This window comes from Oncorhynchus mykiss, chromosome 10, assembly GCF_057628025.1.
Source record: "Oncorhynchus mykiss isolate SJ-2025 chromosome 10, ASM5762802v1, whole genome shotgun sequence".
NCBI lineage: Eukaryota > Metazoa > Chordata > Actinopteri > Salmoniformes > Salmonidae > Oncorhynchus > Oncorhynchus mykiss.
In genome coordinates, this window is record NC_143031.1 from 21,635,232 (window position 1) to 21,662,658 (window position 27,427).

Genomic DNA, 27,427 nt, shown 5'->3' on the forward strand with positions numbered 1-27,427 from the left:
TGACTTGAAAGGCTTATTCCATGAAACACAATAGCTGCCTGTACTGTCAATTTGTATGTGCGGTTATTCATGCTTATACGGTGTACATTTAATTTAAAATCTGATTACATCTGCATTTAAAAGTATGGCCTTCTGTGCATTTTTTTTAAATCGCTCTACAGTACCTGGTTATGCAGTGTAACTGTACATGTCCTGAACATTATGAAGACGTTATATTAATCTTGCTGTCTCAGAACAATACACAACTGTAATGTTCTCTCTGTGTGGTTGTTTTGGGCTGTCGTTCAAACTATCGTCCAATCACGACCAGCCTTTCATGGTAAGGATATTTTCACTCTGCATGTACAGTACTGTGTGTTGCAAAAACTGTTCTGATCAAAGAAGCACACTAAGAGAGGGTGAATGAGGTGGACAACGGCTCAGTTGGAGCACCACCATTTACTTATTTAGCTTGCTTTACATTCTGGGTGGCCTGTTGCGGGTGAGTGCTGGCATACTTTTACTGTTACACTTTATTTTCCAAACACTCCGATCCCTACAGTAACGCAACACCCAGGAAGCTAATATTAAGTAGTCACACACGACTGAGACACAGGCATGGCTTTTTGCTTAAACAGTCATCAGTTTCTCTCCAGTCACATCTTTTCAGTGACCTGTTTCAAAAATGTTGCAAGAACAAAGTTTGTTTAAAATATGTGTGCTGTAAGGCCAGAATCTGAATAGTTTATGATGAAATGGCTAGGCCAGTCAGTACTGGCTATGAACATCATAGCCTACTGCACAAGGCTTCGCAAGAATACTTTGCGAACGGGGGAGGGTAGATTAGACACGAGTATACATTTGTCCGAGGAAAACGAAAGTACTGCGACCTAATGTAAATTATAATTTATCTTATTTGTTGTGTTGAGCCTCGCGCTGACTGTAGCGTTCATCCGGTGAAGTGTTCCTATTTGTGTTATTGTACAGCCAGTGCCGAACTGTTATGTGTCAATAAGTTTTAAGAAGGACGCTGATGGGGATGAGAGGGCCCTTGTATTCGAGCTGCGTATCAGAGGTATGTTTTAATATGTATATGCCGTCATGACAGAGAACGTGTTGGTATTTTATCCCTTATAAATATCCCTGTCGTTTTCCCCAAAATGACTCAGTCATCCAGTGTGAGATCTGTGCTGGTTATCGCTGCTCTGGAAGTGGTCAGCGTGGTGCTTTTTTTGTTTTTCGTGAATTGTTTGTCAAATAGGGGATTTAATTTATAAAGTTGTTGTTTTAATCGTGAATTCCATTCATCGAATGCGTTTGGTGTACATTTTAAGTCACTGTTCTGTAAAAAAAAAAATCGACTATGCAAAAGCCTGAGACAACATGTACGACATGGCTAAACTGGAGCACTTCCCCCATGAAATGCACAGCTACATTGTTACTAAGCGAATTATGGCAGTGTTCGAATGCGTGAAAACCATCAAATGAGTGAAGTTTGCTTACAATTCCATGGATGCTTGTCACTTAGTGGCTCGTGGGCTTTTGGACCCATTGCAGGTTTTGCATAATGACACATTCAGCGGACGGACTGGAGCCATTCGCGTTTGAGAGCTAGCAAGCTAACAAGCTACTTTTATTCCTAATAACTGGTAGGAAATGGGAGACCATGCACATCAAACGGTTTGCCGCAATTTTCTGGACGGAAAATCCATAGTTTAAGTAATGGAAGGTGACGATTTGTACATGTGGAATACCTTTTTCAATGAATGCATATGAGTTTGACAGGAGTGATATTTTCATTTTCACCAAAGCAAGATGGACTCTCATTCGCTTGTCTGTCATGTCAGACCTTAGATCGACATTTTGCACGAATATGCACATTTGAGTTTAATATAAAGAACGTTGGGCTAGATCAACAAAATATAATTAGTATAAACTGATGTTCATAGAATGTTTACCGTGGGTACACTTTTATTGATTCCGTGACAGCTTAATCTGGTTTGCAGGCAGCACCGGTTTTACCTGAAAACAAACGCTGCAATACTGTAGTATATAATCTCTACTGATCTATATCTACCAGATATTGCATATTTTATTGTGTACTGAACGTTAATTACTCCATAGTTGCTGGAAGTGCATTTATGTCCGATGGGTTGCACGAATTTAGGATCGACACTACTTCATCAACAACAAATAATGTCCCACCATAGTTTTATCACATATCGAAGACTTGAAGCTTTATCACATATCGAAGACTTTACTATATACACGTTAAGTTATTGTGATGATTAATACAGTGATGATTAATACGCATGTTTACTATGCCTGCTGAAGAATAAAACTAGAATAAAAACTAGAATAAAACTAAAACGCTAGCCTCTGTCGTTGTTTGGTGCATTAACCAAGCATTGCAAATGAATCGCTTGACTGAGAGAAGTGTCTTGTATTTTATAGGTCATCATCATCGCATGAAACAGCCTGACTGACAGATTCATCTTCATCTTTCAGATACAACATTTCCATAGTCTGTGCCTAAGTAAGTATGCCTGCAATCCATCCCATATTTTCAAAGTCAAGGATTATTGTCTTTTGTTGACCAATTTTTGTTATTAATGGCCCATGGTATTCACTCATTGATATGCCATGAAGCCCCATGTTATTATATCCTTACATTAACAAGCATAGCTATCATGATACACACATTACATAATTGATTGCCATCCCTGATTTGATAGCATCTAGCAAAAGCACAATAACAATGTATATGGTTTTATGTAGATATTTGTATCAGTGACTGAGATGTACCCTTTTAATTAAAATGATTAGGATACGTTTCAAAATGAATGAATTACTTTATTTGAGTGATTCCTAGTTGCATAACCTGTGCACACTAGCTAGCTGTTTCACGAACTGGGAAACTGTGACTCTGTGTCAGGTGTGTATGCATGCTATGCATGCCTTCCCCATAGCACACCCCTCATAGAGCTCTGAGTTTTTCTTGACAAAGTTAAAGATGGTACATGTCACATTTTCTGCCTGCAAATAGAGACAAATGTCAATTACAGTATAATGGGGGATAATATTGCACATTTAGACAATTTTGTCTGTCTGGCTTACTAGCGTGCAAATCATTTTTGTTAATGGCAAATGTCATTTATTTGTTTATTTTATCACCTTGTTACACCACTCGCATCACGGTCCATGATGTCCGAGAAATTAATCAAGGTGCTATCAAAGACCTGAGGGGTATACAACGACGCTAGCTAAATCTATGCAGGATTTTCTAAAGCTAGCCAGCTTTAGTTAGCTTCACATTCCAACTCAGGCTTCATCCATTTTAGGGAGGTGAATATTGATCCTGTACCTGCTGCTAACTCAAGCCAGGCTTGTAACTGTGTGCATAGGTGGATATCCCAGCGAACAACGAAATCTTCATTGAGTCAATGCTGAAACACCAATCCATTAAATTTTTTTGTCGAAATCAATGTGAAAGAAAGGTTATCCTGCAATTTCAGACTGGTGTCAATTAGGTTATTGGAAGTGCTTTCTTTTTCATTACTAGTATCGTTGTTTTATGTGTGAATTTTTTTCCACTCAAATCGCTAAAATAGTTGTAGTCATATGAACGTTTTACTGCACGTGAAGTTTCAAATGCATCCTGTCACTTCTAATGTGATAGGTATTTAAACATTACAATGTTTAACACAAGAACATGTGATTAATAAAATATGTAAGGGCGGTGAGAAAATACAGTATAAAAGAAGGAGTTGCATGTACAGTGCATTTGGAAACTATTCAGACCACTTCACTTTCTCCACATTTTGTTACATTAAATGTATTCTAAAATGTATTAAATAAAACATTTCTCATCAATCTACACACGATACCCCATAATTGCAAGGCGAAAATATGTTTTTAGAAATGTTTGCAAATGTATTAAAAGAGAGAAAAAAAGTATTCAGTCCCTTTGCTATGAGACTTGAAATTGAGCTCAGGTGCATTCTGTTTCCATTGATCATCCTTGATGTTTCTACAACTTGATTGGAGTCCACCTGTGGTAAATTCAATTGATTGAAAGTCACACACCTGTCTATATAAGGTCCCATAGTTGACCGTGCATATCAGCAAAAACCAAGCCATGAGGTCGAAGGAATTGTCCATAGAGCGCCAAGACAGGATTGTGTCGAGGTACAGATCTGGGGAAGGGTACCAAAACATTTCTGCAGCATTGAAGTTCCCCAAGAACACAGTGGCCTCCATCATTCTTAAATGGAAGAAGTGTGGAACCTTGAGCTAGCAGCCTGGCCAAACTGAGCAATCGGGGGAGAAGGGCCTTGGTCATGGAGGTGACCAAAAACCCGATGGTCACTCTGCCATAGCACCTGAGTTCCTCTGTGAAGATAGGAGAACTTTCCGGCAGGACAACAATCTCTACAGCACTCCATCAATCAGGACTTTGTGGCCAGATGAAAGCCACTCCTCAGTAAAAGGCACATGACAGCCTGCTTGAAATTTGCAAAAGGCACCTAAAGGACTCTCAGACCATGAGAAACAAGATTCTCTGGTCTGATGAAACCAAGATTGAACACTTAGGCCTGAATGCCAAGCGTCATGTCTGGAGGAAACCTGGCACCATCCCTATTGTAAAGCATGGTGGTGGCAGCATCATGCTGTGGGGATGTTTTTCAGTGGCAGGGACTGGGAGAAGATGAATCGAGGGAAAGATGAATGGAGAAAAGTACTGAGAGATCCTTGATGGTAACCTGCTCCAGAGCGCTCAGGACCTCGGACTGGGGCAAGATAATGCAGTAGTGGCTTCGGAACAAGTCTCTGAATGTCCTTGAGTGGCCCAGCCAGAGCCCGGACTTGAACATCTCTGGAAAGTCCTGTAAATATCTGTGCAGCGACCCTCGCCATCCAACCTGACAGCGCTTGAGAGGATCTACAGAGAAGAATGGGAGAAGCCTGTAGCGTCATACCCAAGAAGACTCAAGGCTGTAATCGCTGTAATCGCTGCAAAAGGTGCTTCAACAAAGTACTGAACAAAGGATCTGAATACTTATGTTAATGTAATCTTGATGTGATATCTGTTTTATATTCAATACATTTGCAAACTTAAAAAAAGAAAACTGTTCTTGCTTTATCATTCTGGTGGTATTGTGTGTAGATTGAGGGGGGGTAAAAAAAAAAAACAATTAAATACATTTTAGTATATGGCTGTAATATAACACTGTGGAAAAAGTGAAGGGGACTGAATACTTTCCGAAAGCACTTGATCTTTCAAATTTTAGAATTTTCTCAAACCGTTACAGGCCATGATATCGACAATTGGGGGATGCAAAAAGCCACCCTCCAGTTCGTAAGGCATGCCATTTTGATTCCCAGTTAAATTGTTTTTCAATTCTGTGCCAAATAGAAATTATGTGCGCAATATAGAACCAAAGCATTGTTTAAGGAATATAGTGAAGACTTTGGCTGCATTCCAAACACTTAACAGACACACCCTCTCCCCTCAGCCCTCAAATTAAGTGGACACTTCTGATGACGTCTGACGAGTATACACTTGCAGGGCGAGGGAGGAAGGAACGATTTTTAAATGGACTGCCGTTGGCTGGAAATTCGTCATCCCTCGATGATTGGGTTTTTACTCACCGTTAGCTTGTGGGTGCTTTATATGCTCTACAGTCAATTATGATTGCATGTCTACTTATATTAACTATATAATTATTAATATACGCCTACTGTATGATAGCTAGAAAATTAATTAGCTAACTAATGTTAGCCTGCCTAGCTGGAACTTCTGAAGAAGGAACGTGTTTTATTTCTTAGGAAAAATGTAGGGGAGTGGATCAGAAAACCAGACAGTATTTGGTGTGACCACAATTTGCATCATGCAGTGCAACACATCTCCTTCACAGAGTTGATCAGGCTGTTGATTGTGGCCTGTGGAATGCTGACCCACTCTTTTTCAATGGCTGTGCAAAGTTGTGGGAACTGGAACACGCTGTTGTATATGTCAATCCAGAGCATCTCAAACATGCACATTGTCTAGTGAGTATGCAGGCCACAGAAGACTTGGGACATTTTCAGCTTCCAGGAATTATGTACAGATCCTTGTGACAAGGGGGTGTGCATTATTTTGCTGAAACATAAGGTGATGGTGGGGGATGAATGGCACGACAATGGGCCTCAGCATCTCGTCACAGTATCTCTGTGCATTTAAATTTCCATTGATAAAATACAATTGTGTTCGTTGTCCGTAGCTTATGCCTGCCCATACCATAACCCCACCGCCACCATGGTGCGCTCTGTTCACAACGTTGACATCAGCAAGCCGCTTGTCCACACGGAGCCATACATGCTGTTTGCCATCTGCCCAGTACAGTTGAAACCGGGATTCGTCTGTGATGAGCACACTTCTCCAGCGTGCCAGTGGCCATCGAAGGTGAGCTCAGGTGAAGTCAGTTACGACGCCAAACTGCAGTCAGGTCAAGATCCTGGTTAGGATGATGAGCACGCAGATGAGCTTCCTTGAGACTGTCTGACAGTTTGAGAAAGAGATTCTTCAGTTGTGCAAACCCACAGTTTCATCAGCTGTCCAGGTGGCTGGTCTCAGACAATCCCGCAGGTGAAGAAGCTGGATTTGTAGGTCCTGGGCTGGCGTGGTTACACGTGGTCTGCGGTTGTGGTCTGGACATTCCTGCAGTCAGCATGACAATTGCACGCTCCCTCAACTTGAGACATCTTTGGCATTGTATTGTGTGACAAAACTGCACATTTGAGTGGACTTGTATTGTCCCCAGCAGAAGGTGTGCCTGTGTAATTGATCATGCAGTTTATTTATATAACTTTTCACTTTTTTTTCCTAAACCCAAAAATATACATTAGACAACAATATAACAAAGTGACATTAACCTTACAAGACAACAGACAAATTCAAATTAATTTAAAAAGATGAGACATTGGATAAGTGTGAAACATTACATGAGGATTATACAGAGATGCAATCAATGTGATGTGAGGGGAGATTCCCCATATAATCAATAAAGGGTTGCCAAATTCTGTAAAATGTCTCCTAAAGCAGTAAGTCATTTTCTCCAGTGGGATACAACTATTAACTTCAGCTATCCCCCTGCTAAATGCAATCTGATTTCCATTTCAAGGCAATCATTTTCTTGGCAATCGCTAGTAAAATTTCTGTAGGCTTTATAGCATTGATTTTGCCTAAGATTGGAATTAGTAAAGTTACCCAGTAGACAGACCTCCGGGGTCTACAGGGAATGCAGCCCCATAAATTGAAGATATGGTATCGGATACCCCTTCCCAGAAACGGTGTAGTTTTGAACACTGCCAAATGGAAATGAGGAAGGTTACTTCATCTGAGCCACATCTAAAACATAGGGAAGAGATACCAGGGTTGAACTTGTGTAAGGGCATGTTCTAATGGCTTCAGTCAATGGTTCGATGGCGAGGGTCTAAGAGGTAACAGGGCAACCCTGTCTGTTCCCCCTATAGAGAGGAGGAAGTAATCCTGTTGGTAGCAATCCTAGCTTCAGGACATTTTGCAGAGTGATTTTTATCAAGTTTACAAACATGGCTCCTATACCAAACTTTTCCAAAACGCGAAAGCGATGTGGCCATTCAACCCTATCAAATGCCTTTTTGGGATTGAGGGAGATGGCGACGTTAGGTATTTTGTTTTTGTTAGCAAGGTGAATTATATCGAAGAACCTTCTGAGATGAATTATGAAGCCAGTCTGATCTGGGTTGGCCAGCAGAGGGAGCAATGACTCCAGTCTTTTAGTTAGCTTCATGGTGATCAGTTTACAGTCTGTGTTAAGGAGAGAGAGTGGTCTATAGGAGGTGCACTTTAGCAGGTTTTTCCCTTTCTTGTGAATTACTGTAATCACAGCTTTTGAGAGATACTCTGGAAAGCAGTTGTCCTCCCCAGCTTTTTTTAAGTACTTCCATAAGGTAGGGTACCAACAGGTCCTTTAAATGTATAGAACTCTGAGGGGGGGGGGGGGGGGGGGGGGGGGGTTGTAGCAACGCTGTTTTGATTTAGTAATGACCCTCTCAGCTTTATACGTGTTCCAGGTATTATGTTTCAGTTTTTTTATTTACCAAGAGCCTGTGTGGAAGAATTTTTTTTAATAGTATTTTAAGATTCAAGGACATTTTAGTTCGGCCCCTTTTCTCCTCAACCCTTTAGTATAGGCAATGCTTTATCCCCTCAGATAGGCTTTCAATGCATCTCAAAGAACGAACCTGTCAGGAGCAGAGGGTTTGTTTGTCAAAGTAAGAATATTGATCTGCTCTTTGAATGTACAAAATTCAGGTTGTTTCAGGAGAGAAGAATTTAGTTTCCATCTACAGTGCCTTGCGAAAGTATTCGGCCCCCTTGAACTTTGCGACCTTTTGCCAAATTTCAGGCTTCAAACATAAAGATATAAAACTGTATTTTTTTGTGAAGAATCAACAACAAGTGGGACACAATCATGAAGTGGAACGACATTTATTGGATATTTCAAACTTTTTTAACAAATCAAAGACTGAAAAATTGGGCGTGCAAAATTATTCAGCCCCCTTAAGTTAATACTTTGTAGCGCCACCTTTTGCTGCGATTACAGCTGTAAGTCTCTGGGGGTATGTCTCTATCAGTTTTGCACATCGAGAGACTGAATTTTTTTCCCATTCCTCCTGTTCCCATTCCTCCTTGCAAAACAGCTCGAGCTCAGTGAGGTTGGATGGAGAGCATTTGTGAACAGCAGTTTTCAGTTCTTTCCACAGATTCTCGATTGGATTCAGGTCTGGACTTTGACTTGGCCATTCTAACACCTGGATATGTTTATTTTTGAACCATTCCATTGTAGATTTTGCTTTATGTTTTGGATCATTGTCTTGTTGGAAGACAAATCTCCGTCCCAGTCTCAGGTCTTTTGCAGACTCCATCAGGTTTTCTTCCAGAATGGTCCTGTATTTGGCTCCATCCATCTTCCCATCAATTTTAACCATCTTCCCTGTCCCTGCTGAAGAAAAGCAGGCCCAAACCATGATGCTGCCACCACCATGTTTGACAGTGGGCATGGTGTGTTCAGGGTGATGAGTTGTGTTGCTTTTACGCCAAACATAATGTTTTGCATTGTTGCCAAAAAGTTCAATTTTGGTTTAATCTGACCAGAGCACCTTCTTCCACATGTTTGGTGTGTCTCCCAGGTGGCTTGTGGCAAACTTTAACCGACACTTTTTATGGATATCTTTAAGAAATGGCTTTCTTTTTGCCACTCTTCCATAAAGGCCAGATTTGTGCAATATACAACTGATTGTTGTCCTATGGACAGAGTCTCCCACCTCAGCTGTAGATCTCTGCAGTTCATCCAGAGTGACCATGGGCCTCTTGGCTGCATCTCTGATCAGTCTTCTCCTTGTATGAGCTGAAAGTTTAGAGGGACGGCCAGGTCTTGGTAGATTTGCAGTGGTCTGATACTCCTTCCATTTCAATATTATCGCTTGCACAGTGCTCCTTGGGATGTTTAAAGCTTGGGAAATCTTTTTGTATCCAAATCCGGCTTTAAACTTCTTCACAACAGTATCTCGGACCTGCCTGGTGTGTTCCTTGTTCTTCATGATGCTCTCTGCGCTTTTAACGGACCTCTGAGACTATCACAGTGCAGGTGCATTTATACGGAGACTTGATTACACACAGGTGGATTGTATTTATCATCATTAGTCATTTAGATCAACATTGGATCATTCAGAGATCCTCACTGGACTTCTGGAGAGAGTTTGCTGCACTGAAAGTAAAGGGGCTGAATAATTTTGCACGCCCAATTTTTCAGTTTTTGATTTGATAAAAAAGTTTGAAATATCCAATAAATGTCGTTCCACTTCATGATTGTGTCCCACTTGTTGTTGATTCTTCACAAAAAAATACAGTTTTATATCTTTATGTTTGAAGCCTGAAATGTGGCAAAAGGTCGCAAAGTTCAAGGGGGCCGAATACTTTCGCAAGGCACTGTATATGCTCCATTTACCTTGGTAGGGATGGAGATTGATAATACCAGAGGAGAATGGTTACTAAGCAATCTGGGGAGGTAATTGGTATCTTTATGAAAAAGTGTTTGATTGCAAAAAAAGTTTATATGCATGTGTGGGTGTTAATGAAAAGAGTAGTCCCTATCCTGTGGGTGCATCTGTCTCCAGACGTCTAGTGAATTGAGATCCTTTATGAATGACAGGGTGAGCTTGGCGGCTTTGGTAGGAGAGGGGTTATCAGAGTACCTATCAAGAACTGTATCTAAACAAACATTTACATCTCCTTCAGCCACTAGCCAGCCTGGTGGTGCTTGAGCAATCTGAAGGAATACGTTCTGAATAAACATATGGTCATCGAAGTTAGGAGCATATATTCAATTGGGTCCAAGACTCCAAATATATATGCTCCTGCACCAAAACAAACCTGCTGATACAAAAGGATGTCTATTCATCAAAATTGAGAGGATGCAAAAAGTTGTCCCACCCATTTCCTCTTTAATTTCTAATGTTTACTTGCTATAAGTTGTGTTTCTTGTACGGAGCGGTGCACAATTGGCCCAGCGTTGACCAGGGTAGGCCGTCATTGTAAATAAGAATTTGTTCTTAAGTTCTTTAACTGACTTGCCTAGTTAAATAAAGGTTACACACACACACCACACTGACCAAAAAGTTATTTTGTTGGCATGTCCCCATTACTAGTAAAACATAATCAAAACCTATTTCTTTCACTTACTTACTGTGCTGTTTCGTCGTTCAGTCGTTTCATCCTCAACCAGGATTTCTCATACTATGGAACACTGTTTGGGTTTTTGCGCGTCAAATAACACTATTTGACGTGTCAAATAAGCTTGTTGACCAATCAGGACCTGAATATGACTGCATGTCACATAATTTAACATGTTCATATTTTTTTACGTAGTTATTAGACATTGATTACACTATCACTCGTATTTCATATGTCACAACGATTAATTGATACGTATGCTATGATGCTGGTAAAGTTGTCTCACCGTACCTACAGTGCTGGTCATTAAAAAAAGCAAGCTAGCTCATGGTTGTTCTTCCCCCAAAAACATAGCAGAATGACAATCTGTTTCAGAAGCTATAGTTAGCTAGCTAACTATATAGCTAGGTGTCATCATCTAAAATTACCCTAATTTATAAGACCGTTTTTATTTGATTAATGGTGGCCGGACCCATCTATGTGAAACTAGCCACAATAAGGATTAGTCACAATAGTGGACTTTGCGGTTAGCCTTCAAAATAAAAGTTTGTCGTTGACAGTGATGCAAATGAATACAAATAGTAGAATTATGCCATAATAGAATAGATCATTAATTTTCCAAAAATCTGTTGAAATCACACCGGATGTATTATACTTTAGAATTTCATTGGGGACATAATTATTTCACTGTACAGCCTTACCTATGGATTGTGGATCAATGACATGGGGTATCAGTCTACTCAGTGACACCCAGAGAACATTAGCATCGTAGCTCTTATTGCAAAACTCTGGAAAAACTGAATTAAGCTATATTTATTGTCAACCTATGTTTATTGAACACTATTCCCAAGGAAAAACAATACTACATGGATGTTTTCGAGTCTGATAACACTGAGGATATTGGGAAAAAATATCTTGGGTATTGAGTAAACTGATACCACATTGCATTGATCCCCAATCTTTAGGTAAAGCTGTACAAAGCAATATGAATGTCAATACATACAATAGGCTGACTAGGGAGGTGATTTCCCACCGTCACAGTCCCGCGATAAGAGCTACAATGCTAATATTTGCATAAACTCTAAACACTTGTGTTCTGTCTGTGTGTGTCACCGAGTAGACTGATACCCCATTTCACTTCACATTCCAACCTTGTTTAACATTATCTAGTCTAAATATGGCATGATTTCACCAACTGTAACCTTCTGCATCACTTTCAAAGAGGTACTTTTATTTTGAAGGCTAACCACAAATTCCACTATTGTGGCTAGCTTCATATAACAGCTTTGGGCAACAGGGTTAAGTAGCTGGCTAGCTATTTATTTTCATGAACTGAAGTTCAATTTCAATAGGCGAACAACAACTAGTAGTTACCTAGCTAATACACTGCTCAAAAAAATAAAGGGAACACTAAAATAACACATCCTAGATCTGAATGAATGAAATAATCTTATTAAATACTTTTTTCTTTACATAGTTGAATGTGCTGACAACAAAATCAGACAAATTATCAATGGAAATCAAATTTATCAACCCATGGAGGTCTGGATTTGGAGTCACACTCAAAATTAAAGTGGAAAAACACACTACAGGCTGATCCAACTTTGATGTAAGGTCCTTAAAACAAGTCAAAATGAGGCTCATTAGTGTGTGTGGCCTCCACGTGCCTGTATGACTTCCCTACAACGCCTGGGCATGCTCCTGATGAGGTGGCGGATGGTCTCCTGAGGGATCTACTCCCAGACCTGGACTAAAGCATCCGCCAACTCCTGGACAGTCTGTGGTGCAACGTGGCGTTGGTGGATGGAGCGAGACATGATGTCCCAGATGTGCTCAATTGGATTAAGGTCTGGGGAATGGGCGGGCCAGTCCAAAACATCAATGCCTTCCTCTTGCAGGAACTGCTGACACACTCCAGCCACATGAGGTCTAGCATTGTCTTGCATTAGGAGGAACCCAGGGCCAACCGCACCAGCATATGGTCTCACAAGGGGTCTGAGGATCTCATCTCGGTACCTAATGGCAGTCAGGCTACCTCTGGCGAGCACATGGAGGGCTGTGCGGCCCCCCAAAGAAATGCCAACCCACACCATGACTGACCCACCACCAAACAGGTCATGCTGGAGGATGTTGCAGGCAGCAGAATGTTCTCCACGGTGTCTCCAGACTGTCACGTCTGTCACATGTGCTCAGTGTGAGCCTGCTTTCATCTGTGAAGAGCACAGGGTGCCAGTGGCGAATTTGCCAATCTTGGTTTTCTCTGGCAAATGAAAAACGTCCTGCACGGTGTTGGGCTGTATGCACAACCCCCACCTTTGGACGTCAGGCCCTCATACCACCCTCATGGAGTCTGTTTCTGAACGTTTGAGCAGACACATGCACATTTGTGGCCTGCTGGAGGTCATTTTGCAGGGCTCTGGCAGTGCTCCTCCTGCTCCTCCTTACTCACAGACACTATTTTAAATAGTTTTGGAAACTTTAGAGTGTTTTCTATCCAAATCTACCAATTATATGCATATCCTATCTTCTGGGCCTGAGTAGAAGGCAGTTTAATTTGGGCACGCTTTTCATCCAAAATTCCAAATGCTGCCCCCTACCCTAGAGAAGTTAAACTAGACATCGGCCGATACCAATGCTGGCATTTTTAGCTAATATGGTCCGATTCTGATATGTTCACTGATATATCGTGCATCCCTAGTTTCAACTTTAGCTTGAACACTGAAGTGACCTTTGTCTCTTTAGGAAGGAAACTACATATAACATTGAAAAATGTACATAAACCCATTGCATCCCGATTGTTGGACTAAAACAACAATCCCAACAACCAAACATGAAAACACTTGTAGAGCTATATTGATGCTAGCTTTCCATATTGCTCTTGCTAGCTAAACTGTGGATTCAACTAAAACCAAAATCTATGAGTTCTCTGTTGAAAATTTTGTTGTGAAAACACATTTATGGCTGGAATTTGGATATGTTAAAATCACCTCTGGCAGTGATGATTACAGCCAAGGGCGTCATTGTGGGGGAAAACATGAATGATTCATGGGGCCCTATCCTGGTAGCGGCCCCTAAATGTTTAGAAAATGATTTATAATATAAAAAATGATTGACAAAAAAATCTGATGAAAATTAAAACATATAACCATAATCTGATCAGGCATCTCTACCCAACCATCCCGTTTGTCCCCCCCCACCCCCCATAAAATACATGTTTGGTCCATAAAAAATACAGCTGATCAGACAGTTGCTCCGGGATGTAGCCTAAGCATTCACAACAGATGACCACTATGCCCCCCTCAAAAACAAAATTGTGTTTCCAGAAAATTAAAGAAAGACCGATGCAGATGTCTTTCAGGAAAAACTATTTACACTACACTAAGTCAGAAAACGGAAGAGATGTTGCCAAGAGACTGCCTTATTTATATTAAGAGTGTAAAGGCATATTACTTTTCATGTATTCTTTTTTCTCATGAGCAAAGTAAACCATCACCCAGTTCTCCGAATATTAAGGATGGCTATAAGATATCATCAGTGAAATGGAGGAGAATGTATGGCAAACTACCAGAGCATGAACTGTTACTAGAAATTAAAACATCTGCAGCATACCATAACAACAGCTAGAGGTATAGACAGTCAGCTGCAGAAAGAAATGTAGTCAGAAAAGATGCAAACTATTACTCGGTTATATGTGATGCAACTCCAGACATTTCCCATACTGAGCAAAATATATTATTGGTGAGACATGTACACAAAGATAAAGTTCAGGGAACAGGTAAATGGAAAATAATTGAGCATTTTCTTGAATTTGAAGAATTTGCTAGAAAGACAGGCAGTGAAATTTCTGAAATGATTTTGAGTGCATTGGAAGGGCCTGGTATTGACAGCCTTGACCATGGCAATCTGCTATGATAATTGTGCAAATATGTCAGGGAAAGTGAAGGGAGTTCAAGCACACATACTGCAAAATAATCCACTGGCCACATACTCACCTTGTGCCTCCCATACTCTTATTCTTGTGGGTGTACATGCAGCTCAGTCGTGCCAAGAAGTATCAACTTTTGTGAATCATCTTCACAATCTGTTCAGTGCCAGACCAGAGTGATGGGCCATTCTCAAGGAAAGTACTGTCTGCTGTCTTAACCGCCTTTCAGATACGTAATGGAGTGTGCATATTGCTGTGGTCCAACTAGTGGCAACTCATTACTGTCGATCATCAAGGCCCTAGACATGCTTCTTGCTGCCTGACAAACGAAGCAAAAGGTCTGAAAAGCTACTTCATGTCTTTCAAGGCAATCTTCCTGCTCACTTTCTGGGTAAAAGTTTTGCAGTGTATTGAGAATAGAAGCCTAATTCTTCAGTCAGGAAATATTTCTCTGGACACTGAAGCAGCTCACATTAAGGCACTACAGGAAGAAATACAGGCTCTGCATAATCAATGGGACACTGTTCTGGCAGAAGCCTCCATGGTGGCAAATGAAATGGGTGGATCTACTCAGTTTCACAGTGAACAGAGGAACCACCAGAAAAAAATTACGTTTCCCTGATGAGACTGAAGATGACATAGCAAATGAACAGATGTCAGACACTGGATTTCGTAACACACTGTTTTATGTGGCTCTGGATAGTATAATCAGAAATTTGGACATGCGGCTCCACACGATTGCAGCTACATGCGAGGAGTTTCACCAATACTTACATTTAGGAAAATGTGTATCTTGCCACGAATTGAGAAACAAGTACTCCAAATATCTCACAGATGGATTTGAAAATGAAGTGTGACATCTAAAGACATTTATATGGTGCCACTTTTTCTGATGGTCTTTCTCCTGTAGAGCTCCTAAATGCCATCCACAAGATGCAGCTACAGAGCATTTTTTGGAGAAGTGTGCATTACACTGCAAATCTTCTGTACAATGCCTGTAACAGTTAATGGAGGTGAACGTGTCTTCAGTAAGCTGAAACTTATAAAGAACTATCTAAGATGTACAATGTGCCAAGACAAGTTGAACAGCCATGCCATCCTTTCAATTGAAAACCAGTTAGCTAGAAAATTAAACTTTAAAGACATTATAAATGAGTTTGCTCACAAGAAGACTCGACGCTGGGCTCTTGGTGCAGTGCAACCTCTGAGTTTTTTGTTTACAGGGAATAAACACAAGGACAAATGCCTGTTCTACCCAAGCCTGCCCGGGGATGGGCAAAAGACTGTTTCAGAGTATTATCTTCTATGGTTTATCTGCTGTTGAACTCAGGAATTCCCACATAATGTCTTGACACTACAGTTGCAGTTTCACAGATGCTTGTTCTCCGTAGGTACCACATTTATTCCTGCAGTCCACATAGTTCAGGATTTATTTTATTTTTCGTTATGTTATTTAGGCATATATTTAGGAATTATGCATAGTGCAGAAGAGGGTTAGCCTTGTTTAAGAATTGGTAATAAATGATTTAATCTGAAATATGGATCTCTGGTCATTTCTAAATTAAAACTGACAAGAATAACATATATTAAAAAATAAGTCACCAATTGTGTAGTTATTTATAATAAAGCATCATAAAAATCTCATGACACAGACAGCTTTTTGTTAACATTAGGAACCAAACAAGTTTGCAATACTGTTAGTATAGGCAAAGGATGAAGGTGGAAACTAGAATCTGCACAATTGTAGTATAGTGCAGCAGAAGCTTATAGTTAGTATATTTAATAACACATTGTTCAGTATGTTATTTTAATCTGAAACATTCTGATTTCTATGTTTCTGGGTAAATCTCTAAGAGCTTTGCACACCTGGATTGTACAATATTTGATAATTTATTCTTAAAAAAAAATCTTCCAACTCTGTCAAGGTGGTTGTTGATCATTGCTAGACAGCCATTTTCAAATCTTGCCATCGATTTTTCAAGTTTAATTAGGTCAAAACTGTAACTAGGCTACTGAGGAACATTCAGCGTCATCTTGGTAAGCAACTCCAGTGTATATTTGGCCTTGTGTTCTAGGTTATTGTCCTGCTGAAAGGTGAATTTGTCTTCCACTGTCTGTTGGAAAGCAGACTGAACCAGGTTTTCCTCTAGGATTTTCAGTTTATTTTTATCCTAAAAAACTCCCCAGTCCTTGCCGATGACAAGCATATCCATCATTGCATGATCCAGCCACCACCATGCTTGAAAATATGAAGTGATACTTAGTGATGTTTTATTTGCCACACAATGCTTTGTACGCTTTTTGCAGTTTTATCAACTACAATGTTGTTGATCCACCCTCCGTTATCTCCCATCACAGCCATTAAACTGTAACTGTTTTAATGTCACCATTGGCCTCATGGTGAAATCCCTGAGCGGTTTCCTTCCTCTCTGGCAATTGAGTTAGGAAGGACGCCTGTATATTTGTAGTGAATGGGTGTATTGATATAAAATGTCATTAATAATAACTTTACCATGCTCAAAAGGATATTCAATGTCTGCTTGCTTTTTTTCAACCCCCCCAAAAAAAGTATTATTTTTTTGTTGCAGGTTAATTAGGTAATATTATATAATTAATGTTTCCAACCTCTGAGCATGTAAACCAATCATTCAAAAACACTACTTTTTTTTTACTTATGAAGTTTGATCAATCTACTACTACAGACCTGCAGGAGGAATTGTTAAATATAGCACCTTCTAGTGAATACATTTTCATGCTTAGGTGAAGTTTTATTTCTACAGAATGTGAACCAAAATTAGATTCCCATGAGAATGCTACCGCAATTGCTATTAACCCATCCGCAACATATGTGATAAAGTGAAAATCGGAGGTCAGCACTTGACCCTAACCTGCAAATATAGACCATGCACTGTAGGCTACAGTCATAGATTGAATCATGTAGTAACCAAAAAAGTGTTTAACAAATCAACATATTTTAGATCCTTCAAAGTAGCCACCCTTCGCCTTGATGACAGCTTTGCACACTCTTGGCATTCTTTCAACCAGCTTCATGAGGTAGTCACCTGGATTGCTTTTCCAGCAGCCTTGAAGGACTTCCCACATATTCTGAGCACTTGCTGGCTGCTTTTCCTTCACTCTGCGGTCCAACTCATCCCAAACCATCCTCAATTGGGTTGAGGTTGGGTGATTGTGGAGGCCAGGTAATCTGATGCAGCACCCCATCGCTCTCCTTCTTGGTCAAATAGCCCCTACTCAGCCTGGAGGTATGTTTTGGGTCTTTGTCCTGTTGAAAAACAATTGATAGTCCCACTAACCGCAAACCAGATGGGATGGAGCATTGCTGCAGAATGCTGTGGTAGCCATGCTGCTGGTTGTGTGCCTTGAATTCTAAATAAATCACAGACATTGTCACCAGCAAAGCACCATCACTCCACCTCCTTCATTCTTCACGGTGGGAACAACACATGCGGAGATCACGCAGTCACGCAGTCTCCTCTGAACTGTTGATGTGTCTGTTACTTTAACTTTGTTAAGCATTTATTTGGGCTGCAATATGAGGTGCAGTTAATTGCCGATTTCTGAGGCTGGTAATTCTAATGAACTTATCCTCTGCAGCAGAGAACTCTGGGTCTTCCTTTCCTGTGGCGGTCCTCGTGAGAGCCAGTTTCGTCATAACGCTTGATGGGTTTTGCGACTACATTTGAAGAAACTCAAAGTTCTTGAAATGTTCCGGATTGACTAACCTTCATGTCTTAAAGTAATGATGGACTGTCGTTTCTCTTTGCTTATTTGAACACATTTAACGAAAGAAATTCCACAAATTAACTTTTAACAAGGCACACCTGTTAATTGAAATGCATTCCAGTTGACTCCCTTATGAAGCTGGTTGAGAGAATGCAAAGCTGTCATCAAGGCAAAGGGTGGCTACTATGAAGAATCTCAAATATAAAATATATTTCAATTTGTTGGTTACTACATGATTCCATGTGTTATTTCATAGTTTTGATGTCTTCACTATTATTCTACAATGGAAAAATGAATAGGTTGAGGTTGGTCCTGTATGTTTCTGCTTATTTCTGCTTATTTCCGACATTTTGGTAGGATATTTGTTTATCAATTTCCTATAATTAGATACATGCAGCTTCTTTTCTGTCATATGATGCTCTAGAAGAAGTCCCGTGTGGCTAAGTTGGTAGAGCATTTTAGTCATTTAGCACACTCTTATCCAGAGTGACTTGCAGTAGAGAGTGCATACATTTTCATAATTTGTTCATACATTTTCCAAATGACATCAGTTTGACCGGTTGTAAAGAAATAGAAAGCTGTGACCCAACATTCTGATAAGATGTCAGTTCGGCTTGCATGCATTGATGATGTGGTGGAAATAGGCTACTATCACTTTTTATGATGCTGACGCATTCACATTATCTCAAGATCCTGCAAGAGAACTCAAATCTCCACTCCTCTAGTCAAAATGTACATTTTGGTGTAGAATTTTACTGCAAGAAATGCTTAATTCTGCAGGAGTTAATATTAATACTGTGAGAGGTTATAGACCTACAGTCAGTGTCCAGATTTCAGTTTCCATTTAACCCATCTGAACAGTATGCAACAGTACCCTTGACATGCCATAGGCTTATTTGAAGTCATCGCCTGGTGACTGTCGAATTTGTATAGCACCTCACAATCACACAAAACATATGCACTGCCATCATCCTCTTTTGCCACCACCAACTCTTTCCCAAACATTACTTTTCTGGCTCTTTATTTTCAACTCTCCATTTCGCAGCTATTTTCTTATTGAATTAAAATCAGACATTGTCATTTTTCCTTAGTTGATCTATTTTTTTCTGCCCGTTCCCAAAAGTGTTTCGCGGTTATGGCGCGCGTAAAGTTTAGGCTTTACAGAAAGCTTTCGCACTAATGCCAGACAGCCTAAAAATAAAGAAAGAAAAACCTCAATGTTAGCCTATCAATATAAATTGCACAAGAATTTGTTTAAATGTATTGTTTTCCTCTTTATTTAACCTGCACAACCCGTGTATACAGTGAGGCAAAAAAGTATTTTGTCAGCCACCAATTGTGCAAGTTCTCCCACTTAAAAATATGAGAGAGGCCTGTCATTTTCTTCATAGGTACACTTCAACTATGACAGACGAAATGAGAAAACAAATCCAGAAAATCACATTGTAGGATTTTTGATGAATTTATTTGCAAATTATGGTGGAAAATAAGTATTTGGTCAATAACAAAAGTTTATCTCAATACTTTGTTATATACCCTTTGTTGGCAATGACAGAGGTCAAACGTTTTCTGTAAGTCTTCACAAGGTTTTCACACATTGTTGCTTGTATTTTGGCCCATTCCTCCATACATTTTGGCCCATTCCTCTAGAGCAGTGATGTTTTGGGGCTGTTGCTGGGCAACACGGACTTTCAACTCCCTCCAAAGATTTTCTATGGGGTTGAGATCTGGAGACTGGCTAGGCTACTCCAGGACCTTGAAATGCTTCTTACGAAGCCACTCCTTCGTTGCCCGGGCAGTGTGTTTGGGATCATTGTCATGCTGAAAGACCCAGCCACGTTTCATCTTCAATGCCCTTGCTGATGGAAGGAAGTTTTCACTCAATCTCACGATACATGGCCCCATTCATTCTTTCCTTTACACGGATCAGTCGTCCTGGTCCCTTTGCAGAAAAACAGCCCCAAAGCATGATGTTTCCACCCCCATGCTTCACAGTAGGTATGGTGTTCTTTGGATGCAACTCAGCATTCTTTGTCCTCCAAACACGACGAGTTGAGTTTTTACCAAAAAGTAATATTTTGTTTTCATCTGACCATATGACATTCTCCCAATCTTCTTCTGGATCATACAAATGCTCTCTAGCAAACTTCAGACGGACCTGGACATGTACTGGCTTAAGCAGGGGGACACGTCTGGCACTGCAGGATTTGAGTCCCTGGCGGCGTAGTGTGTTACTGGTGGTAGGCTTTGTTACTTTGGTCCCAGCTCTCTGCAGGTTATTCACTAGGTCCCCCCGTGTGGTTCTGGAATTTTTGCTCACCGTTCTTGTGATCATTTTGACCACATGGGGTGAGATCTTGCGTGGAGCCTAGCCTAGCCTAGCTTACCTATTGCAGATTCAGTCTTTCCAGCCTGGTGCAGGTCTACAATTTTGTTTCTGGTGTCCTTTGACAGCTCTTTGGTCTTGGCCATAGTGGAGTTTGGAGTGTGACTGTTTGAGGTTGTGGACAGGTGTCTTTTATACTCATATCTAGTTCAAGCAGGTGCCATTAATACAGGTAACGAGTGGAGGACAGAGGAGCCTCTTAAAGAAGAAGTTACAGGTCTGTGAGAGACAGAGATCTTACTTGTTTGTAGGTGACCAAATACTCATTTTCCACCATAATTTGCAAATAAATTAATAAAAAATCCTACAATGTGATTTTCTGGATTTTTTTCCTCATTTTGTCTGTCATAGTTGAAGTGTACCTATGATGAAAATTACAGGCTTCTCTCATCTTTTTAACTGGGAGATCTTGCACAATTGGTGGCTAAGTAAATACTTTTTTGCCCCACTGTATAACCACGTGGACTGTGGGTTATGGGTGTGCATCACTTGTGTGTTTGTCTGTAACAACTAGTAATTCTTAGGTTATTGCTGAAACAATATTTTCTTAGTAATTACCTTGTCATTTAAAAATAGTGCTACTAAGTTTTCAGTGCTACTAGGTATGCAACACTTCAGTGAGTCATCTGCTTCTGTAGAAGTACTTGAGGTTAGCTTCTATCTTGTATTCTAATCACTTTTCATGACCTTTAACCTTTACTCTCCGCTACCACTATCCCTACCACCAACAGTTGCTCAAGAGACTAAAGAATTCAGTCAGTAATCAATCCAATGTATTATCGTGCTGCTTACTTACAAAGTCATTGATCATAGTGCTCAACAAGACCTGAGAAGTTTCCTGTAGGTAAAGATCTAGGATCAGCTTACCCAATCCTATTAGTGGGGGAAAAGCAAAAAAGATCAGCGTCTAGATGTTTCTGAGTAAATATCTTTCTCCGCTCTCCAGGCTCGGCAGCGCCATGAAAGGTGGAGGAAGGGGTAAGGAGCCTCCGGTGGAGGTGAGCTGCAAGCGGCCCAAGCGCAAGTGTCTACAATGGCACCCGCTACTCTCCAAGAAGGCCCTGGACTTTTCGGAGGAGGAAGAGGAGGACGAAGAAGAACTAGAGAAGGTGACTCCTCTTTTGCAGGTGTTGCGTTCAGTATGTACGTTTTGAAATGAAAGAGCATTTCCTATTGGGCAAGTTCAGATGGATAGTTTCGGATCTACTGAACATAACTCTGGACACTCTTGCTGCATTCCCACTTGCCTATTGCCCCATGAAACATTTACGACAGTCTATTGTTAGTTCACTGTATATTATGCAGTGACCTCTCACTCCAGTATAGAACCACCAGCCAAGGGCACTTTACCCCCTCTATGAAGTATCTCTCCCTGCCTGGCTGTGGGGGCAGAAATACCATGTCGAAAATATGATTTGAACATTTGAATTTCTAAAACACACATCATTTTGATAACTAAGTATGTAGTCTAGAAGTATTCACTTTCATTTTCTATGATATAAAAAAATACACTGAACAAAAATATAAACACAACATGTAAAGTGTTGGTCCCATGTTTCATGAGCTGAAATAAAACCTCCAAGAAATGCTCCATATACACAAAAAGTTGTTTTTCTCAAATGTTGTGCACAAATGTGTTTACATCCCTGACAGGTATGGCATATCAAGAAGCTGATTAAACCGCATGCTTATTACACAGGTGCACCTTGTGGTGGGGACAATGCACTATAAATGTGGAGTATGCCACACACACAATGCCACAGATGTCTCAAGTTTTGAGGGAGCGTGCAATTGGCATGCTGACTGCAGAAATGTCCACCAGAGCTGTTGCCAGAGAATTTAATGTTAATGTTTCTCTACCATAAGCTGCCTCCAATGTGGTTTTAGAGTATTTGGCAGTACACCTAACCGGCCTAGCAACCGCAGACCACATGTAACCATGCCAGCCCAGGACCTCCACATCCGACTTGTTCACCTGTGGGATCGTCTGAGGGGGGGTTGGGGGGATGCTGAGGAGTATTTCTGTCTGTAATGATGCCCTTTTGTGGGGAAAAAAACTAATTCCGATTGGCTGGGCCTGGCTCCCCAGTGGGTGGGCCTATGCCCAGCTATGGCTGCACCCCTGCCCAGTCATGTGAAATCCATATGCCTTAATCTAATTGACTGACATACTAATATGAACTGTAGCTCAGTAAAATGAAAAATGTTTTATATTTTTGTTCAGTATAAAACACATTTCTGAATTACTTCCAAATTGATATCAATTGAATCAGCACTATAAAATAGAGCCTATCCATTGTTATGATAATAATGGTGGTGGGGGTAGTGATGATGAAGATTAAAACATCTATCACTGATGCGTCTGTCCACAGGAGCCATTGTTGGTTAGGGAGACCCGGGGGCCGAAGGTGCCATGCACCCCGGAGGGGGAAGAGGACTCTTCAGAGCAGCGGGCCCGCCGGCCCATGAATGCCTTCCTGCTTTTCTGCAAGCGCCACCGATCGCTGGTGAGGCAGGAACACCCTCGACTGGACAACCGCGGTGCCACCAAGATCTTGGCTGATTGGTGGGCTGTGCTGGAGCCCAAAGAGAAACAGAAGTACACTGACATGGCCAAGGAGGTGAGCATCACCAAAATCCCATTCTGGAATTGTCAAATGCCTCTTATTCTCCTAGGGGTGAATTCTAACCAATTCAGTAAAATGCTCAGTTAGTCTCCCCGTGATATCAATGCATGATGACTAAGTGAAAATTTTCTTAAGATGCATGCTGACCAGACCGCTCGCTCACCATTGCGCATATGTTGATTTTGTCCACCCACACCAGATGCGATCAGGACACACAACTATATTAATGTTGGAGACAAGTCGAAAAGCATCAAACATTTATGCCGATTTAGCTAGCTAGCTAGCTTGCTGTTGCTAGCTAGTTTTTCCTGGGATTTAAACATTGGGTTGTTATTTTACATGAAATAAACAAGGTCCTCCACTCTGACAATTAATCCACAGATAAAAGGGTAAACAGAGTTTGTTTCTAGATATATCTCCTTCAGGCTTCTTCTTCTTTGGACTTTATATGACGGTTGGCAACCAATAAAAAAAAAAAAAAGATGTATTTTTCACCCCTTTTTTACTCCCCAATTTTGTGGTGTCCAATTGGTAGTAGTTACAGTCTTGTTTCATCGCTGCAACTCCTGTACGGACTCGGGAGAGGCGAAGGTCGAGAGCCACGCGTCCTCCGAAACACAACCCAACCAAGCCGCGCTGCTTCTTGACACAATTCCCATCCAACCCAGAATCAAGCCGCACCAATGTGTCACACCTGGCGACCGTGTCAGCGTGCACTATGCACGGCCCGCCACAGGAGTCGCTAGTGCGCGATGAGACAAGGGTATCTCCGTAACCTGGACGACGCTGGGCCAATTGTGCGCCGCCCCATGGGCCTCCCGGTCGCGGCCGGCTGCGACAGAGCCTGGACTCGAACCCAGAATCTCTAGTGGCACAGCTAGAGCACTGCGCCACTCGGGAAGCCCTGCAACCAACTTTTGGGTGCATTACCACCACCAACTGAACTGGAGTGTGGACCTCAGTTCATCTTTCAATCACCCACGTGGGTATATGGTCCTAAAAACCAATGAGGAGAAGGGAGAGGCGGGACTTGCAGCTTGTGAAGGGTCACAAATAGAACCAAGTTCTATTTTAGCGCCTGTCTACGCAGACGCTCAGTGATGTGCGCAAGCATTGTGGGTGCAATGATTGTACGTGTAAGCATATGTGTACATTTATTTTGCTGCGCACATGACACGAGCGGTGTGGTCAGCATGTTAGAGTTCACCCCTTACTGTTTCTCTAAGAAAACAATATCATTTGATTTAGAATTCAGATAGAATTAACCCTGAAGCTGATCAAGAGTTACAACACAGGATCACAAACTCATTTGAAACTGGAGTGTCGTAGCCATACTAAGACATGTAAGACATGCATTATCTATCTTTCTAGTACCTTTTATAGGTCATGAAACTAAAGCGACAATGTATGCACACTACTGAATGAGTCTCCTGTAGCTTGTTTTGGATTGTCTCTATGCAAATGAAGTCCAGCCAAATATGAAAGTTCTGTTATGTAACACTTCTTCAGCAGTGGCGGTCGGTAACTTTTAAGATTAGGGAGGACGATTGTTTTTTTTTTTTTTATGAGCATGATCTTATTTCTATTACAGCATATTGGATGACTGGCATTTATATTCCATTCACCCAGCTCAATGTAGCATTAATAGGTTTAGGCTACTACATGATACTCAAATTTGCCCTATACCCATCATGAGGTTGCTACAAACTAGCCTACAAAGGAACATTTATAACATGTACACAAGTCGAGAGAAAAATTGAGAGTAATTAACGTGACAGACAGTGACACATTTAATATCACCTTTCATACTCTTGGCTGATCTGGGGTGTAATCGTTAGTACAACCAGTTACGTTTTGGAACTAAAACAAATTCAGGTAGGTCCCTCCACGTTTCATTCCATTTGCTTCCATATTTTTCAACAGAATCGTTAGAATGAATACACCACTGATCACCTCCACACACAGTTCACTTTCATAGCAGCCACATACAGCATCATCACTTAGCTCATTGCATAGATGCGAAAAGAGATGATACACTCTTCTCTTACCTTTTCCCATTGCTTGTGGACTTCAGTGCACAACACAACAGCTGTCTGTGACCAGTCACAAAAACTTCCCCAAGCCAAACCTTCATACCATAACCGCTACACAGCCTACATTTTTGTCACCATAATGTTATAGTCAACAAAGTTTAACTATCGTGTTAGTAAACATCCAATCCATGTGCACAATCACACAGTACAGTGAGTGTACATTTAGTAGTTACACCGGCGGGCCCGGTGGCAATAAATGTATAAAACCAAAGCTTACATTGACTTGGAAGAGTTGCTGTGTTGGACAGTCTAAGCCAACTAGCTAACATAAATATAATTTCTCTCTGTGTGAGTCAGGTTGTTGAGTAACATTAGGCTAAATTAGCTGCTTTAACTCAGTAAATGAAAGGTAAAATATGAAGAAGAAAAATACAATGAAATTTAGCTAGCTCTCTCTCAGCTGCTTCAAATTTTTTTGAAGGAAGGGATATATTCAAAACTTTTCAATTATTATCTTTCTCTCTCTTTGAGTCCACTACCGAACCACCACATTTAGTCACGGCAATATGACTGGGAACATGGACGTGTACAGAGCAGCTATGACCTCTGTAAGGCAATCAAAGAGGCAAGACGACAATACAGGGTTGTCTCTATGCAAAAATTGAGTTGCTATTCAAATGCTCAGACAAGAGACATACAGTGGGGCAAAAAAGTATTTAGTCAGCCACCAATTGTGCAAGTTCTCCCAGTTAAAAATATGAGAGAGCCCTGTAATTTTCATCATAGGTACACTACAACTATGACAGAAAAAAATCAAAAAAATCACATTGTAGGATTTTTAATGAATTTATTTGCAAATTATGGTGGAAAATAAGTATTTGGTCACCTACAAACAAGCAATATTTCTGGCTCTCACAGACCTGTAACTTCTTCTTTAAGAGGCTCCTCTGTCCTCCACTGTATTAATGGCACCTGTTTGAACTTGTTATCAGTATAAAAGACACCTGTCCACAACCTCAAACAGTCACACTCCAAACTCCACTATGGCCAAGACCAAAGAGCTGTCAAAGGACACCAGAAACAAAATTGTAGGCCTGCACCAGGCTGGGAAGACTGAATCTGCAATCTGTAAGCAGCTTGGTTTGAAGAAATCAACTGTGGGAGCAATTATTAGGAAATGGAAGACATACAAGACCACTGATAATCTCCCTTGATCTGGGGCTCCACGCAAGATCTCACCCCGTGTGGTCAAAATGATCACAAGAACGGTGAGCAAAAATCCCAGAACCACACGGGGGGACCTAGTGAATAACCTGCAGAGAGCTGGGACCAAAGTAACAAAGCCTACCACCAGTAACACACTATGCCTCCAGGGACTCAAATCCTGCAGTGCCAGATGTGTCCCCCTGCTTAAGCCAGTACATGTCCAGGCCCGTCTGAAGTGCTGAAATGCTAGAGTGCATTTGGATGATCCAGAAGAAGATTGGAGAATGTCATATGGTCAGATGAAACCAAAATATAACTTTTTGGTAAAAACTTTTTTTGAGTGAAAACCTCCTTCCATCAGCAAGGGCATTGCAGATGAAACGTGGCTGGGTCTTCCAGCATGACAATGATCCCAAACACACCGCCCGGGCAACAAAGGAGTGGCTTCGTAAGAAGCATTTCAAGGTCCTGGAGTGGCCTAGCCAGTCTCCAGATCTCAACCCCATAGAAAATCTTTGGAGGGAGTTGAAAGTCCGTGTTGCCCAGCAACTGCCCCAAAATATCACTGCTCTAGAGGAGATCTGCATGGAGGAATGGACCAAAATACAAGCAACAGTGTGTGAAAACCTTGTGAAGACTTACAGAAAACGTTTGACCTCTGTCATTGCCAACAAAGGGTATATAACAAAGTATTGAGATAAACTTTTGTTATTGACCAAATACTTATTTTCCACCATAATTTGCAAATAAATTCATTAAAAATCCTAC

The 27,427-nt window shown here is 41.0% G+C and overlaps 1 protein-coding gene across 6 annotated transcripts in view; it reads left to right on the forward strand.

Annotated features, from left to right (window-relative positions):
* The first annotated feature begins 308 nt into the window (after nucleotides 1–308).
* LOC110533503 (HMG box transcription factor BBX) overlaps nucleotides 309–27,427 on the forward strand; it is a 44,329-nt gene continuing 17,210 nt past the window's right edge. For 2 of the 6 annotated variants that reach the window (XM_021617770.3, XM_021617777.3), the window contains exons 1-4: nucleotides 309–481; nucleotides 2,434–2,515; nucleotides 21,740–21,902; nucleotides 23,166–23,414. In XM_021617770.3, coding sequence (XP_021473445.2) covers nucleotides 21,753–21,902; nucleotides 23,166–23,414 — 399 coding nt within the window. In that variant the 5' untranslated portion in view covers nucleotides 309–481; nucleotides 2,434–2,515; nucleotides 21,740–21,752. Of the gene's footprint in view, nucleotides 482–562; nucleotides 1,055–1,141; nucleotides 1,709–2,433; nucleotides 2,516–21,739; nucleotides 21,903–23,165; nucleotides 23,415–27,427 lie in introns of those variants that run through there. The other 4 variants (XM_021617772.3, XM_090186141.1, XM_090186139.1 and 1 more) reach the window with 3 other exon arrangements.